The sequence below is a fragment of the Rhea americana genome, unplaced genomic scaffold (assembly GCF_003343005.1).
Source record: "Rhea americana isolate MKP2758 unplaced genomic scaffold, rheAme1 scaffold_1, whole genome shotgun sequence".
Classification (NCBI taxonomy): Eukaryota; Metazoa; Chordata; class Aves; order Rheiformes; family Rheidae; genus Rhea; species Rhea americana.
In genome coordinates, this window is record NW_028185038.1 from 12,246,950 (window position 1) to 12,266,131 (window position 19,182).

Consider the following 19,182-nt stretch of genomic DNA (forward strand, 5'->3'; position numbering starts at 1 on the left):
GCAGAGCAAGGTCTTTTGTACAGCTCTCTTATCAATGTGCTGGCTTAGCTTATTTACCCTCAATAGTTAATGCTGTATGGGTGCAGAGTACATATACSAGCACTTACTGTGCTTATCCCTGCAGGAAAAAAAAATCAATACTTCTCTTACAGTACAATATTTCTTTGTATATCCTTCTTGGTTTACTTTTGATTATGCAAAACATACATATAAAAAGAAGATCCTGGGTCCTCCACAGAAATCCCAGATGTTATTCTGACAGTATTCGCAATTTATGACACTCATTTATTAGATGAAATTATTTCACTGTTCAACACTGCTTCTTTAGATGTGACTGCTATTGAGTCCACTATAAACATTTAGCTACATTTTCCCAGCTTCATTGCCAAAATTTTCAGCAGAAGTAGAAGGCTGAAAACACTGCTGTGTTTCCCTCCCACCTCTAAAAAAAAAGATATTTTTATTTGTTTGCTAATGTATCATTTTTTCCTGAGTTATTTCCCTTCTGGAAGGAGTGTTGTTAGAGAACTGCACTCACAAATACTGATAAACAGCTCTCTCAATCCTAAAGAGACAGAAAGCCAGTGACAGCCACCGCTTTAGCCCTGCAAAAAGTCAAAACATTAGAGATGAGTACAAGCTAGTCTGGGATTGCTACATAACTTCACATCTTCTGGCTTAGTTCCTTGATTAAAATTGTTAAAAGGTTCAGAATATCATCACTGCTGATGCATTCCTGGGGATAGAACTTGAAGTCCAGTTGAATGCCTACTGGTCTTTTCTGTCACAGGTGGTAAAATAACCTGTCATGTAGGGACTGTGTTCCATAGTGTTTATCCCAGACAGCAATAACACCTTCACTTCTGAGTGCAGAACTGAGACAGGAAGATCCAGATTGTTAGAAGTATTTCATGTTCCTAGTTTTCCACTGAAAAAAAGTCAAATTTGGAATGAAGTATTGCATCTGAGTTTAGCACCCACATGCACGCCACTGAGAACTTCTCCTCCTCCCAGACACTCCCAAGTCRTATAGGTGCCTAGTGTCAATTAGAATTGGAAAGCTGAACTACAGGAGTGTGGATTCAAGGCCGTGCAGGATGAGTCCCTGGACTGTTATACGGAAGATGCTCATCACCTCTTCYRTCCTCCATCTTGCACTGAAAGTCYGAGCATCAAGCTGCAACTCCAATGCKTTTTAGCTGTGGAGMTCCCCCACCAGGGGTACAGTATRCTGCTTGTTACAGYGTTTTGTGGTGCCGAGCTTGTTCCTAYCATGTGTACTMTTCACACCTATCATAAAAAGGAGATAAGGCTATGACAGATTTTAGCAAGGAATGCAAAGTTTTGATGGGGATATGCCATACCATCCTCAAGTGAGAACCACCCCTTCTAGCCTACTGAGTCTAGGAGGACACAGAAGGTTAAAGTGAAGCCCATCTCTTCAGTATCGTTCACGTTTAGTGTCAGCAAAGCAATCTGGCAGCTTGTTCTTCTTCTGACATTCTTCTTCTGGCTAAACCACAAATAATGAGGGCCTCTCTTATGTGGAATCAACAGTAAAAGCTTCAAGAAGAAAAACAGTGTTTACCTTGGGAACAACAGCTATATCACACCATAATCCTGTAAAGGTGCAGCCTCACAGAGACTCTTGGGCTGGGAAGGTAAAAGACCGTGGGTGTTACAGACCGATGTAGGTAGCTGACTAGAGAAAGGTACCTGATTTTTCGTTAGGGTTTTGCCCACTGYTAATCATATATCCACAACTCGGTCCATTCAGAGCCAATATTTCTCCTCCATCTTTCTAAAATTACACTTTCAACACCCATTTTGGTAAAATATTTCTGGATTTAAGAAAAAAAATGAAAAAGCCAAATTAGCAAAAAGCTATATATATATATAGTCGGTGCAAATGTTTTTAGCTGGAGTTTGACCTCCAGCTGCCCCAAAAGAGAGGGCGAGAACAAAGAGCTCAGCTCATGGGTGACAGCATTAGGAAATCCTTGGCACATGCTTTTGCCACTGTTACTGAGGGAATCTGAAAAATGTAACTTACCTTCAGCAAGGCAGCAACTGAACCTCTGCCTTCAGTCCTTTAGGACATATTGCAACACAGTGAACCAGGGATTCCTCTGATGTCTCAATAGAGGCAAACTACCATTACTTCAATCCCATTCTGCTCAGCAGCCTAATTTACTCTCTGTTCAAAACAGCCATACCAGTACTTGCCTGTCTCAAAGGAGCTGTGTGAAATTTGATTCATTAAGCTGTGTTAAGCGCCATGAGATTCTCCCATGAAAAAGCTTTAGAAGTGCAGAGTGCTATGATCTTACACAGAGCCTCCTCTGTCCAAGGAATGTGCAACACACACGCATTGTGTTGCAGAGACCTTATCTCTTCTAACACTTCTGAGGTTTTTCTTTTTCCAGTGTTTCATGTCTTCTCCAACCCTAGACACATTTAAATAAGCTGTGTAACAGCCTATGAGAAATTAAGAAGAAGAAAAAAAATAACCAAAAATATTGGAATAAATCCTATTCCCAGCAAAGAAGTCCCACACAGGATTGTCAAAATATTTGATGGGATTCAACAAATGTCTTTCAACAAATCAAGACAGAGCAGGGTTTCTRAGGCAGAATCTGACCTCATCTATCATCAGGATTATTGAATGGCCAGAAATACACTGAGAATCATGATTCACATGCCTAATATCTGTACCTAATTCACRGTTCCTTGAAGGCACTTATTATTAAGCCATTTTTAATGTTTTAAACTAGATTGGCTATTTCCCACAAGTATGTGTGCTGTCCCTGATGTATAAAGAACTAGCAATGATGGAATGGAGTACTGGAAATTAAGACYTAAAAAAATGACATTGCTAGACTATTACAGATGTGGCTCAAAAGCTGTGTCACGGATGGCATTCTCCTCTGACACTACCCTGGCTGCTCCATTTGCACAATTTCCTGGTGCAGCCTCTCCCTGCCAACTTTTTGCTAGGAAAGTCCTTACAAACCACCTGCCGTCCTAAGAGCTTGATGMGGTTTGGTTAGGAAGTGGATTCTTTAGCGCAGGACGATGTCCACACCGATGAAACCAGCAGTGTTAGTGCAGACAAAGGTTTCCTGAACGATTCCCCCTTGCACTCCTTCCTGACTGTATCGCATCTCACTGTATTGGCATGCTTTCTTCACAGCAAACCCTGTAAAGCCATTGTTGGAGGATTATAGCAATCGAACACAACATTCAGCCCTATTTTCAAAGGTGCTAAGCACTAAGCATTTGCAAAAACCATTGGCTACGACAGCAAAAAAAAAAAAAAAAAAAAAAAAAAAAACAGGCTACTATTGCTGCTTAAGTGCCAACAGATGGATTTCAGGCTCTAATTGCATGCACCATTGATTAAATTACTGCCTAGAGCTTTGCCAGAATAGATTATTTATTTCACATAACAAAAGCTAGATCTACACTGAAATTCTGTAGCTCTGTAGCACACATCCCAAGGCAGCATGGAGCTACCGTGCAGATATCTCTCACATGGTTCAAACTCGGCCCAGGTGCCTCTAGTCTACATTAAACCATCCCATACTACACTGAGACACTGCAGTATAGACATAGCCTTACATATCTCTCCACACTTGTTACCTATTACTTTTTGTTGTTGCTGGTTATCAACAGTTTTATCAGGACCAGATTTTCAAATCAAATGCTCTGATCACTATGGAATTAACTGGGAAAAATGGGACCATTCTGAAACTGGCGGCATCAGTTAAGTKCCTAAACCAGAATTCTTTTGAAGAACTAGTCCTTAAAATCAAGACACTATAATATTCTAAAAAAATCCTCAGCTTCAGGATTTTGAGAAGAATTTTCTGTACTGAATTAATCACAGACACAACTTTACTGAGTTCCACCATCAGTCACGGCTCTCAGGGATGATTGGGTCACTATTCTCTATGATTAATCGGACTTATTTTTTTTTCTATGAAAAAACTACCATCTGGACATCATTGCAGTGAAGAGCATTAAAGAAAACAACATTGCAACAGGAAGCCTTTCTTCTCCCCACAGCACAGGAAGTAGAACTGCACATGTTGTTTGCATTGGCCCCAGAATTATACTGACCTCCGAGGCACAGGGCTAGCTTTACTAGTGAGGGAGTAGCTCTATCTTCCTGCCTAAGGATGCTTTTTCTGCATAGACTAAATGAAAAAAAACCAGTAAAGCTGCTATATTTCTTAGGACCATCTTTCTGCAAGTTGAATGCTTCACTACACACTGAATAACACTGCCTTAGCTAGAAAATTGACTTTTTTTTTAGCCTATTTGGGGGGAAAAAGCCTACAGAATAATATGTGTGTGTACCCTTATTATGATTTAGCTCAAATAAAATAATTCCTGTTAGAATAAGCTGAAACAAGAATAGCAATTCCAACCCACATGCTTCTGCAAGAAATGCTCTGAAATAGCTACACTGATGACATTCTTATGACAAAATCAAAGTGCTCTTTTTGAGTGAGGACATGAGTTGAAGCCATGTGAATATAAAGGTATGTGGACAAAAGTCACAGAGTAACCAAAGGCTTAACAATGCTTAGACCATCTACCGAACCCCGATAACCTACCCGTTACTTCCCACCCCTCCCCGGTCATGATGCCCAGTGATACTTCCCAATGAGCTCTCACACCTTAGGCAAGACCATAGGGCAYGATACTCATTCCAGTCAGTATGGACAAAGCTTTATTCTGGTTTGAACACTCCCAGTCTAAGTCAATAGAGCATGACTCCATTCCCTGCAAACAGGCATCTAGAGATCTGCGAAGCTGAGGTATCCTACTGGTCTTCACTGCTGCCTCAGTATCCCTTAGGTCCCGTGTCACRTCTGCCAGCCCCGTGTTTCAGGTGTCCCAGGGTGCTGCAACTGGCACTGCAAAACTGCAGTGAGAAAATGGACCCTGGCACAGACTAGCCATACAAGAGGTTGCTCCACTTTGATGAAATCATTAACTCAGGGAATTCCTAGTATCTGTGCGATGTGTTGGTGAGGAAAGTGTTGGTGCCTGCAGCTGATGTCCTCAATTAARGAGTGGGAGACTGAGCCACAGAAAGAGACTGACTGGTCCTTTGCCTGCATTAAATAAAAGACAGAACCTAACTCTATAAAATTCCAAGAGATACCATTGCCAAAAAGCCATCAATGCTTTTGGCTATTTATACCAGACTGTCTACTTTGCCACTGATGCCTGAGCATTTTTAATTTGCACTGTTGCAGCACATTTTTTCAACAAAAATCCTTTGCTTTTGAATTCTCATAAATGTAGTCTGTGGTCAGAGAAAAATTTGGGGAAAATGTGAAAAACTAATTGATTATGCAAGTTTTAATAAGTTTCTCTTGGAATCTCAAGTACACTATTATTTTTGAAATTGTTTTGTTGGGCTATATTCCAAGACTGGCTTTAAATTTGATATACTGGAGACGACTTCCACACACTAAGAGAAGATMTCCAAAATCTTCCCTTTGTCATAAAAAAAAGAAGAGAGAGAGAAAAAATCCATTTTTCTTCATTTTTTTCCAGATATAATCAAAAGCAACACTGCCTTATAGCCAACAATATGAGCTTAACACAATAAATCTGAGCATATTTAAGCAAGGAACATGGCAACATATGAAAAAATCAGGACTTTAGACAAGATAAATCACACCAGMATGGCAATTAGAGATTATTTAAATTGTTTATTGTTTATGAAATGTTGTAGGTCAACACGACACTGCAGTGCATATGCAACACATTTGCCACCACAAGGGGACTGCAATCAGAGCAGCTCAGAAAAAAAAAAAAAAAAAGAGTAAAAAGTAGGAAAGATGAGGACTAAGCACTTGAATAAGTGGGATCAGAATTTTCTGTGAAAGAGGAAACCTGTACTTGTATAGTTGAAATATTTGTATAATAGAGATATTTGTATATGTCTTTTAGTGAATTTGTTTATCAAATGCATTGCGTCTTGGAGAAGATAAATCTCATTACGAACAGGAAAGGCATACAAATCCCCAAACCTTAGTAAGGAACACAAGCTGAGAGTGAAGGATGTTAGCCACCTGGGTCAAAGTCTCTGCTGGTTTAAACAGATGCAGCTCCATTAAAATAAAAGGTCCATTACAGTTCCAAAAGGGCTTTGAAAATTAAGTGGGCAGTAGAACGGCTACTCTACCCATTCACGGTTCACTGCTGTCACCAGAGTGCATTATCAATATCATCTAGCAATACCTTTAACCCATGACTGTCAAAACACTCARTATTAAAAACCATTATTTGTGCTTTTCCTTAGAGTTTTCTATTCAGTTTTATAAAYACCATCCTTTTAAAAGTTTGTTTTCTCTCTTCCTTCTAGGTAGCAAATTTACTCAGACTCTTCCAGATCCCCCAGATAAGTTATGCCTCTACCAGTGCCAAGCTGAGTGACAAATCCCGCTATGACTATTTTGCAAGGACAGTGCCCCCTGATTTCTACCAAGCAAAAGCCATGGCTGAAATCCTACGGTTCTTCAACTGGACTTATGTATCAACAGTTGCTTCGGAAGGAGACTATGGGGAGACTGGGATCGAAGCCTTTGAGCAGGAAGCCCGCCTCCGGAACATCTGCATCGCCACCTCCGAGAAAGTGGGGCGGTCCAACATCAGAAAGTCCTATGACGGTGTGATCAGAGAGCTGCTCCAGAAACCCAATGCCAGAGTGGTGGTGCTCTTCATGCGAAGTGATGACTCTCGGGAGCTTATTGCAGCTGCCAACCGTTTCAATGTTTCCTTTACTTGGATTGCCAGTGATGGATGGGGAGCTCAAGAGAGCATTGTCAAAGGCAATGAGCATATAGCCTCTGGGGCAATAACCTTGGAACTTGCTTCCCATCCTGTTAAGGAATTTGACAGGTATTTCCAAAGCCTCAGCCCTTACAATAATAGACGCAATCCTTGGTTCAAGGACTTCTGGGAGCAAAAATTCCAATGTAATCTCCAGAACCGAAAGCCACATAGAAAGACTTGTGACAAGCACTTCACTATCAACAGTTCCAACTATGAGCAAGAATCCAAGATTATGTTTGTTGTGAATGCTGTGTATGCAATGGCCCATGCCTTGCATAAAATGCAGCGGACTCTGTGTCCAAACACCACTAAACTCTGTGATGCCATGAAGCATCTGGATGGCAAGAAGCTGTACAAAGACTAYCTTCTGAAAGTAAACTTTACAGGTAATAACTTACACCTCTCCTTTGGTACATTTAGAATGTTGCTGTAATCAATATGTTCAGTGCTCACAGTAATAGCCAGCTGAATTCCCAGCAGCATCTGATATCAGAGCTCAATAACATCAGAGTTCAAGACAGGGCAGGGCCCAGGAAAGACCAGTTCTGCTGCAGGACAGGAAAAGAAAGAGGAGCTGGGACAGGGAGCCTGGAAAGAACCTTAAAAAATCAGGTTATGATCCTGCTGCTTCYGGTAGAAGGAGGAGATAGAGATGGCAGCTGCTGGTGTTGGAAATGTTACCCTTCATTTTTCCAAACAGGGACTTCCACACACCAGCCCCCACTTCATTCAGAACCAGTTTGGCTTTCTCTAGGCRTGTCTAGAGGCCAATGGTCATCTCACCACCTGCTACGCTAGGCAACTGCCTACTGTGCTTATGCCAAGAGTTGGCTTTTTCTTCCTCATTTTGCTATGAGAATTTACATAATAGTTGGATCATGATCAATGGCTAATGTTTCTGCATAGTAAAGCAGTGATTGTTGCCACAGGACTGAATCAGTATAAACTATATAAATATATTTAAGTGCGTAAAGATTTCCTTGATCTTTAAGCTTGATGACAGAATATAAAAAGCTAGCTAAAACATGCACAGGTAAGAGGAGGAAGTGAATGAACTGGTAATGATATGAGGAAACCTCAGGGTGACTGGCTGCACAGCCTAAGTCTTTGCTTGTTTTTGCCATCACGCACTGCTGAGCTTAGTCTGTTATCAATGTCACATCGTTGCAAGGCTAAATAGATCTGAAGGCTAAATAGGTCTGAGGGGGAAACAAGTAAGATGTAGACAATCATAGTTTCTTGTTGTTACATGCCTTTCTTCTGAAGCACTTAAATTGAGCTTGCAGTTCTCTGAATTATTAAACTAGTACTCTCAGCTGACCAAGCTGTTCAGGAGAGAACAATAATCTGCTCTTCATATGAGAACTGGCTCTGAGAGGAACCAAAGGACAATACGTCTATGATACAAAATACTCAGTCTCAAAGAGACCCTCAGTGACAATACAACATTAATAATGCTGGAAACCATCTGAAAATGTTATATTGAAGCTTAAACTTCTCCTTAGTTTGGGAGTCTTCTCAGCTTTTGGTTCGGACCCATCTCCAGATGGAGTGGAGCAGGTCCCTAGTGTTGCTCTCACTCTCATCGTGGGGACAGACTTTCTTGGGTACCCCCAGACAGGCCTTCCACAGCAAGCTACCATGCTCCCTAGGACCACMGTCTCCCAGTAGCCTGCTAGCTGACTTGGTTAGAGCACCTCAGGGCTTCCTGCTGGCCTGCCTGCATACCTCACTTCTTTTCATGAAAATCAAGGAGAAATAAATGGAGACATAGTCACTTCCTGCATCTTACCCCATCCCTCGGGTTGTGATCTGGGGAGGATCACAGAAGCTTGGACATGCCCTGGTAATATAGACGTAGTCATAAAGAGAAAGAATATTCTCAGTGGGAGGAGCTGGAAGTTGAGGTGCTTCAAAACCCTTATCTGTTGCATGCCGTGCGACTGAAACAACACAGCCCAAGCAACATAATACACTTAACGCAGTTTGGGCTCCTAAACAGTGCTGTATCAGTAAGAATACTCATGTACCATAACATACACAAATGCATTTATAGTATGTGACATGGATGATCACATTTTATTYATTTATTAATTTCTCATGTCAGAGGTAACAGCACAAGACAAAATGAATCAACATTTCAGGCTTTAGCTCTTATGGAAAATAAGGAATAATAACCATTTCTTTTCCCCTTCAACAACATTTAGTATGTAGAAAATATCTTCTTGTTTGTTTACATTTATCCCTAAAGATACTTGGAAGCCTTGAAATTGTTGAAATCGAGGCGTTTAGGGGCACTTTACAGGACCTGTGTCCTGGCAGATTTGTCACAAGCAAATCGCAACAGTGCTGTACAACATCTCTCAGCAATTCTGACACTTCAGGACAGTAACAGCATACCCAAACGAGTAAGTGGTTCAGTAGCTTATTCTTCAACTATTATGAAACTTTCTGTGATGGGTATTTTTATGAGATAAATGTATTAACTATTAATAAAGTAGAGCTTTGGCCTGTCACTCCACAATATTGGTTCCAGTACAAAATTGTAAAACTTTTTTCATCATGCAGTTTTTTTAAGCTCCCAAGTATTTTTATCCTGAGCATTTAGCCATAAAGTCAAAATATCCTCCATTTCCTTTGACTGTAATATCAGGAAAAAGTCATTTAGAAATGACTAGAAAAATTCATTCTAATTTTGACTTAAATCAACTTGATTCCAAAGAAGAAACTTCTGTTTCCAAGCTTGTAAAGTGAGAGTCTTTGAATTTTTTCCTGCTTGAAATGAATTCTCTTTCATAAAAATATGATGTTTATTTTAAAATCAACACTGAAATCTTTGAATCTCATACCTGAGTTTTTTCAAACTTGAAAACTTTGTTTTCAGTTAATTATCAATTCCAATTTAAAATATTATAAAAACATTGGCTTGTTCTTTTCCCAGTGGTAGCCTTGTTCCACAGGTATTATTACTARTGGTAAATTTTGCTTACAACATGATTTGCTCATCTCATTTCTTTGATATCMGTTCTCCCATTATAGTGTGTACCTATGGTTTTTATGTCCATGATTTTTAAAATCAGACAGGTGAGTCTTATGTAGTTAGAGAGTCAGCAAATCTCCCATGACTTCCTCCTGGTCCTGGTATGAAATTTTAATCTACAGGCTTTTGTCACCGATTTCCATGGGATGAAGAAGCTATTTTAGCTCTTTTCTCATTGAAGAAAGTCCCTGGGTGTGTTGTTAACACAATTTCAGGACCCAGCTACAAGGTCTGTTTGATCAGTGATGCTCTCATATTTCCAGCTCCACATCTGAAAACATATCCCAGTGCAGAGAGGATTGCCATGTGGATTACCAGCCCACCAGGCACACTGAAACCAAGTCGAACTGCAAATCTCTCACTTCTTTAGTATCTTTAAGGCCCCATGCCCACCAAAAGCAGTCGGGAATGAAACAGGACAAGATGGTAACCATGTTTACGCATTCATAAACAACTGTTTAAGAAATGCCATCTGTGGTGAAAGCCAGCCGTACAGACAGATGAGCCCCGCGTGCATAAGCCTAGAGCAGGTATCGCTCTGTGACTCTGTGTATCTAACAAGTGGCCTGAATGGATTCTCCCGTTCTCCAGGAACGTGTGAGGGTGCATTGCAAACAAACCRGACGACTGTGTAAATGACAGCGTGCAATTATTTTACTGGTGTGTGACTGCACAATTTCAGACATCTACCCTAGGCACTTTGATTACTTAGTGTCCAATTATCATTAAAGGAGGGGTCAGTATTTTCAGAGGGTGATTCAGCCCACCTGAGACACAGYTTGCCCCTGTATCTCTTTCCATTGGCTACAGACAGAGCTTAGAGCACTGAGATTCTCACTGTCATTCAGCTAAAAGCTTGATGTTAGACTCCCAGGCACAGCAATACAGCAATCTGCAGGAAATTAGTCAGGGACAGGTGATAACATGGATAGAATAGAGGACTGGCCAGGATTTCTATACTCTCATGACATGCTACTGACACGCTTTGTGGCAGGTATTTCATGAATGTCTCTGGGTTCCTACTTACTCCTCCTGCTTCATTAAATTGAAATAACCACACAGAACTGCAATGTGGCAAGAGGGCAGGGTGAGAGTTCATTCTTTACYGTACGTAGGATACTTTGAGAACATATTTTTTTCCCAAATCCATAAGATTTTTATGAAAAATATGACATCTTTCAGTGAGGGAGAGAGGAGTCATCTTTGCTGGTTCACGCTTGCGGCAGCCGGATGTGAGAAYGCAAAGCCCAGTTCACAAACACACTCACTCCATCTCAGCTCTTGTTTGGACTTTTGCAGAGACAGAGGCTGGCTCATCTTCTTGGTCTTCCCATGTGCTATTCTCCCTCCTAAGAGCACAAGTGCAGAACTTCACATTCTGACTTGCAAAGCTCTTCTGTTGACAAGGAGCTGCTGATTCAAGAGGTCTTTAGCTTGTAGCACAAGAGAGAAGGGCTGAACAAAAGTAAAGGGCTCCATGGGTGAGAGCCCCAGAAAAACCTACTTTTCACTGGTGCCCAGGCTCTACTTGGCAGAGGACAGCAGTGGTAGGGGCTATGGGACTRTGAATCCAGAGCCAGCCCCAGCATGAGGCAGTGCTCCTCAAAGCCAGGGGCTTCCCTCACTTGGGAGGGCTGTTTGCTGGACCAGCTCTGCTAACTGGAGCCCTTTTCTATCCAAGGAATTTGACTAGATTTAGCCACATTTTAATTCCTTAAAGCAGCCAGGATGAAACAGAAGAACAACGTTTCCTTCACTCAGTTATTGCAAGTCCCACAGCATTAGRCACATGTCAACACAGCGAGTGCTGGCATGGGCAGAGTGAAGGAGGTGCCTGTCYCTTAGCAAAGGTCCTGTATGGCTCCTGCTACTACCATTCATCCCCTGGCATGGCCACTTCTCCAGGGCATTGGGCTCAAAGTCGGTCTGCAGTGAGAGAGGACAGCAGTGAACCATCATTCAATTTTCATCACCCTTCCAGTGAAAGTAGCAACCCTGGAAAATAAATCATTAYAAATTTTAGGCAACACATACATTTATAGCATTCAGTGTGCTGTCCTACCTCTTTCTTCCTCTTTGTACCATAGCTACAAGTGTGACCATCATACCTCTCTTTATATTTTATTCAAAAATTCATGTCTTCTACTCCACAGAAAAGCCTTTATCATCAGTCCTTGCTCATATCAGGCAAAATCCTCCTTGTCCTACCAGGTTTGCATGGAACATAGRCCCAGAAAATGATGCAACTTGTATTACAAGGAGAATTACAGATGTAGAACATGAAAGGYGAGATACAAATTTACAACAAGGAGTATCCATCTGTAGGAGTGCAGACAAATGCTGGAGCTCTTGTCCAGGCTCTGTAGCAGACAGCCCTACCACTCTGTCATCTCACCCAGTGATTTCCCAAATGCCAGGTCAGACCCCCTGAGCCTCTGGCACTTGAGTTCTCAGGGTGTTTCTGGACTTCCTTGTGATCCGTTTTTGTAAAACACGCTCAGGCATGCTTTCGGCTGAAGGTAAAACTTCATGGACAGAAGGCAGCCAATACCTTGTTAATCAYAGAAGTTTCAAAGGTATGATTCATGGCGGGTTTGTGACTAATWAAATCAAGGCAAGTATAGAGTGAATTGCCCAAGATATTCATTAAAAATATACATGAAAAAGATGTCCAGCATTTAAAAGAAAAAATATTGCCCTTTTCCTGGGACCAAAATGTTTTTAAACCTCTGAAAGCAGCTAAGAGAAAGACTCTGAAAGTACAGCYGAGATTTGCTTTTCAGAGCAGAGGACCAGTTAAACATGCAACATATTTTCCCATATTTCTCTCTATGTTATAGTTATGTTAGTACACACACGCAGAGCTGTAGTGAGATTTTGATAACATGGTTTTCCTGATGACCTCATCTGCTTTCTCTTTCCTCCAACTGCCTCTTTCCACCTGTAGCTGCTGCTGTGGATCTACAGTTCCTCTTCTTTGGGCAAATATGACCCTCAAAGAGGTACCTGGGCAGATATCTCTGCTTAGCCCTTGCTGAAGCTTTTGATATGTGTATGTGTGTGTGTTTTATTTGTATTTGTATGATGTATTTATATTTGTGTTTGTTTATATACACATATATTTCCACATATATATGTATATATGCATAATATAGCATTACAGTACACAGAATCATAAATTCATGGGGTAATTCAGGTTGGAAGGAACCTCAGGAGGTCTCTAGTCCAACCTCCTGCTCAAAGCAGTGTCAGCTATAAGACTGGACCAGGTTGCCCAGGGCTTTATAGATTCTTTTTTTTTAATAGATAAAATTTAAACATTTTACTATAGAACTTGTTCATCTGACCCTTTAAATTTGAGGTATCAATATGGTAAATGATCTGMTACTAATCATGTTAATTATTATATGTCTGCAGACACACTCTCTGCATTCTGGATGCATTTTGTCTCATGCACTGCAGCGTCCAAGCTAAATAATTGATGGGCTGGAAGCCACAAGCAGACCTCTTCATCTCTAGACCACAACTTCCAAATAAGTCTTTCACTAAAATTTCTCTTGCCATGATGGTAAGGCAGTCACATATCTGTAAATGGTGTCTGTTATTTAGCCCGAGACCATCATAAAAAGCAGCTTTTCATGCTTTCATCTGGTATATTAATTAACATTAATTGGCCTGGGTGAACAGGAGCGGAAGTTTTCTTACCTTAACAGGCTGGAGTGGTGGAGACCGAGGTGTGCTGACCCCCGTGTGCTGCCAGTACTCACTTGTCTGGCACGGCTGCTGACCCCCATATATATATAAAGATGGTAAATGCAGCATTAGCAAGTCACAGACCAGCAACAACTCCTCTTCGTCGTTCTCAGGAAGCGGGAGGAAGTATGTTGCTTTTGGCCTGCACCCAGCTAGGTGCCGTTCCTGGAAAGTCTGCAGAAACCAYGCTCGAGCAATGACCCCAACATCATCATAGCAGCATGTTTAGGTGAATGAGCTTTGAAGTCCCTGAAATAGCAAATAGCACTCACTCTCAGTTTTCTCCACTTGAATATTTATACAACCCACCACTTCAGCTGAGGTAACAAAAAAACTGAACAGAACACAAATTTAGATAGCCCCTGCYTTGTAACTTACAGGCACTTACAAACTTAGTTTGCCTTGGTCATATTAATAAAGTAACCTGTGGGCATTATGTAAAGCTCTAGATTACACAGTGCCCATGTGGGTGGTAAATGAGGATAAGATTAGACGCTCTGTGTTTATGGAGCAATACGTGACTGAAAACCTGAGCAATGATTTTCTTTCAGATCGCATATTTGAGAGACAGAAGGCTCAGTAACCTAATTTCTCTAAATCACAGACTTTCTGTTTGCCTGCTGGTTGTTTTATAATAGTTATTATTTCATCTTTTGTTTCCCTGGCAAATGTCACTTGAATTCAAAATACCAAGGCTCTGCACAGGCAAAGTGCTCAGGGGATTAGGAAAACTCATACAGCCTTTCACCCTCTGACTGTGCACCCTCACTTTTCTGATCCTCCTGCTTCCACAGCAAGGTGAGAACTCAAGACATATCATGGAAATAGATTATTATTCTTCATACAGATTTACATGCATGTGACATCCACACATAGCTAAAATGATGCCAGGTCTACTGTTTTTTCTTGTAACCTGAAAGGACATGATATCATGCAAGAAAAGAATTGGGTGAAGGATTCCTATTCCTTGCACTTTAATACCTAATTTGGATCTGAAAAAAACAACAAAAGGACCAGATTCTGTTCAGTTACCTGCTATGGAAGGAGGTAGTGCTCTGAKAGGTAGTCTCAGTTAGTCTCATTAGTATGATGAGGTGCTGTTTAGGGGAGGAAAGGGGCACAGTTTAACCTCAGAGCATGACCGTGACAATATTAATAAAGATGAGGACAACGACATGAGGAGAAGACTGTATAGGGACTAGGACAAGGACACCCTATCCAAAGGAATTTTTCTTTTRAAGTATCATCGAGGTGCAAAAAATACCTGAATTTCAAGAACTTTAGGCATGTCCCAGAAAAATGGTCTTTTCAATAGGCAATGGAGGAAGTCACAAATGCAGATGTCTAATTTCAAGGATAACTAAATGCTCCATGAACAATTTAACAAACCATTATTTTTGTTGGTGGTTAATAGTTATCCTAGAAAGGCAGAATCATGAACATAATTCTGCAGAAAAGTATCTTTACAGTTACATGATAACATATGCAATATCTTAACTTTCACTTCTTTCCTGGAAGTCGTGTTTGCCTCCCACAGTAGAGTGCAGTGCAAAGATATTCCCAGGCTATCACTGGCTAAACTAKCTCTTGTGCCAAACCAGAACAGCTGCATTAGTTTGACACTAATCTGCAGCTATCAAGCCCAGCCTAGTGCTACATTAAAACAGTTGTGCTGCTTTTTGGACCTTAGCTAGCAACTTCACATTGCACTCTCTCATGTAGTCTACCAGCGTGGTCTCCAGATGCAAAGGYCTGTGCCAGTTGGCACAGATCTTGGTCTGGATCCTACATCACTTCCACATACCACATTTCCACGCAAAGCCACCAGCTGTGCTGTACTTGTTGAACTACAGTTCAGATAACCTTTGGGATGAATGRGGAACACATGAATCTCTTTCAGCTTTGTGCAAAGCCCAAATTATTCCCTTCAAACTTACCCTCGAGTATTTCTGGCTCCCAGTATATAAAGGATCAGCTCAATGATACAATAGTGTCTCCCTATCTACAAGATTGAATCTTTCAAAGTGAGAAAGGAACTTAACCCAGTCCCAGAACATTTCTTGTGTAAACCTCTGCACTAAACACACATCAGTCACAGACATTCACTGTCTTTCCTTTTATGTAAATGATGTCATGGATGAAAGAAATCCTCTGAGCAGACGTTTCAGAGAAGTGATTGAAAGGATTTAAAGATCTAATGAGAAATTTACCTTTCTTATTCCTGCAAATATTTGTGAGCTTTTTTATCAAAGAAATCACTCAGAGATAGCTCATAATAATAGATTACACTTGCCTTTTGAAATCTAATTTGAAAAGCAAGCAGCTCTGCACACTTAGGGAGTACAAACTACACTTATGTGTGAGCACTCTTCACAAACTGACCTTCCACACAGTTCCCATTAACTACAAACTGGATGGGCCTGGCAGAGAAATGTCTTGAAGGGTGGTTATCTTTCATTTCCTCCTCTGTCAGATCCACATTTCTGAACACCTATAAAAACATTTCAGAGAATGTCTACTTTGGCATCACTGCAATATTTATGGCTATTTTGTTAGCAGATACAGAAAATAATGTAAAAAGATATTTCATTGCTGTTATCTGGGTGAGTCATTTCCTTGTGTTTTCTTCTTCCTGCCATGAAACYGTATTTTATGTGAGGATATAACCAGCGAATACAAAGAATACTAAAATTCTTCAAGGCAAGGGGGAAAGGCACACACACTTAACACACATGGAAATTAGAAACAGAGAATATTGTATCAAAAATGTCCTCCAAATGCTAGCTGTAGCTTGACTTAAGCATAGGAGTAATACCTTGATTTGCTTTCTCACCTCTTGCTCCAGTCATGGAGCAAAGTCAAGGGTAATCTAAACCTTAAAAGAGCAATAATAACTTAGAGAAGTYAACAGCAATTCACCTGCTCACTACTGGAATGTTAAGGGACTCAGTGTTAAGCCAGAATGAYGATATCTGCAAACAAAAATCCTTAWATTTCAGGCACATAATGCATACAAACATCATTAAGGGTCTACAGACCAAAACTCACCGACTCCTCAGTACATGGGAAGAATGGCACAGAGCCAAAGGCRGTGATGTGAACTGTGGTTACAAACACCTGATAAATGGTAAGCGTAGATTGTGATACCTCACACACTGAAGGCCCCAGCCCCCTCAGTCTTGCATCTACTTTCCATCTCCTACGGTTTTGTTTTTCTTGCTACAAGCCCATCTTTCCAYCTGCCAATATATGAATCATCCTCTCATCGCCTCTGGGCTAATGGCACATATGTATCTAGCACTTTTCCTACAGAAGAAATTCAAAAATACTTTAAAGGCTGAGAGACATTCACTTTACAAGCAAATACTCACTTACTGTTCTTTAAAGTTCTAATATATTTAATCTAGTTCCATAGTAAAAGATAYTACTTGGCATAAGATTGTTTGCATGAGCAAAATGTGGTGAACAGAAAATCAAAAAATAGCTCTCTACCAAAGGGGAGGGAGAACYTCCTGGTGTTTAGACAACAGCACTGATGAGTTGCAGCATCCTTCACCAGGGGACAGTCCTTAAGTCCACTCTTCTCTGTGTTTTTCTTTGATCCTGTTCTTCTAGAAGCTATGACTGGCTTTTATGTCATCTTGCTATCTCCTTTGTCTTTCTCCATCCATGGGATATTTTGCATGTGCTGTACATATGTTCTTTTTTCTCTTTGTTATGCCCTAAAAACAATCCCGCCCAGCTGCCAAGGCTGAATTCCTTAGTGATCAGTAACTGCCTGTTTATATGTGTTTTCCAACCTTTAGGGCCTCAAGCATCTTTCTGTGCTTGTACTTGAAGCACATGTAGAAATGTATGGGGCAGGTTTGCTGGACTTTCGCTATCTGAGCAGCAATCACATAGTTGTCTGTAACAGCAGAAGGCTGCATTCATGTAGTCCTTTACAAGTCTATGTTGCTAAGTTCCTTTGACACAAATAACTGTACGTCATACGTCCCTCAAGCTCTTGAGAATGAAAGCTATAGCACCAGTGAATTTCACCTGTAGTGTCCCAGAAAGTAGAATTTTTCTTCTATGGCTCAGATAGCTGGAGCAGCTGATCACTGCTCCGAGATCTTGACACCAGCTCAGCAGCCAAGATGGATATGCAGGGCCAGGGCAAGGAGGAGAATTCCTCCTCCATCAAACAGTGCAAAGGAAACTGCATGAATCTGCTAGTGGGAAATGTACTGAGAAAGTCTGCTGAACTTCCTCTATTAAATTTGCACTTCAGTTTGAATRAATAAGGTCTAGTTGATAGATCAGTAACTAAAGAATAAAAAAATCATCTTGGAGGTTCTTCATAAAATAACATTTTTCAAATTAGGTGAGGCTTCGATGCTGTGCTGTTAGTGTCCTTTTTAGATCTTTAAAACAGTTTATCAGTCTAAGCCTATCAATGTGTCTCTGCTTCCACCATTAAACAGGCAAATAAATCAACATTTTCTTTTCACCTTTTCCCTGAGGTCCAGCGATTTCTCTTGCTGTTGCTGAACAAAGTCAGTGGAGCAAAACATTAGCAAAAACGATTCTGTATTCTCAGCTTTTATCTTTCTTCTAGAGAGCAGAATTTGCAAGTATTAATAGGACATGCAATTTGCATGTTGTAGGATAATAGATAACAGTGAACACTGATGACACTGGGAGAAGTGATGTACCACCTTTGCAGCTGGTGTGTGATATGCATGAATAATTTTAAAAGCCAGGTGTTTTTATCCTTTATCTCACTATCTTTTTACTGCAATTCACTGGTGCAAACAGCCCACCTTCATTTCTGCATTGACTGACTCAGCATTTCATCATTCATGAGATATACTTCACTGAATGCTAGCTTAACCTGCCATTTTATTAGATGTACATTTCTAGTTGTTGTGTATTTACAYGGAAATGAGGGAAAAGACAGTGCAAACTCAGAGCTTTTCCAAGGGAACTGAGTGGTGGGCTTTACCCAAAGCATTAGTTTGATGGTCAAAATTCAACTTAGCCAGCTTTCATCTCCTCTTTGAGACACTTCACATCATAGCCTAGTAAGTGCAGAGTCATCAATGGAAGAAGACAGATACCTTCCTGAAGGCAATTCATTTTAACCAGGACCTGTCTTTGGAGGTGCCTATTTTTCTCCACTGACTAGAGAAGCTGTGCAAGAAAATGGTGCTCTGGACACCCTAACTAAATTTAGGTTAAATTAATCTAGGCCACTTTTTTTCTCACATGTCTTGTCTTCAAAAAGAAAACTGGTCTTCTTCAGAATCTTATATTGTGAGATGTGTGATACATTTATATTTCCAGCTGAACTCCACATCTTCTTTCTCTTCCACCAGTATTATGTCAGATATGCTAACTGCTGTCACTGAGCTGCACAACATGTCCATGTCTATGTCTACTCTGTGAGCCTGAAGGTTGCTACACATATTTCACCATAGCATTGTTTCTTTATTCCAACATTGAAGCATCCTCTAACCCCTTTTTTTTTTTCCAAAAAAGACTCAATA

The 19,182-nt window shown here is 40.7% G+C and overlaps 1 protein-coding gene across 1 annotated transcript in view; it reads left to right on the forward strand.

Annotated features, from left to right (window-relative positions):
* GRM3 (glutamate metabotropic receptor 3) overlaps positions 1–19,182 on the forward strand; it is a 108,844-nt gene that overhangs the window by 66,977 nt on the left and 22,685 nt on the right. Inside the window, exon 3 of the mRNA XM_085326005.1 lies at positions 6,389–7,244. Coding sequence (XP_085182131.1) covers positions 6,389–7,244 — 856 coding nt within the window. The remainder of the gene's footprint in view (positions 1–6,388; positions 7,245–19,182) is intronic.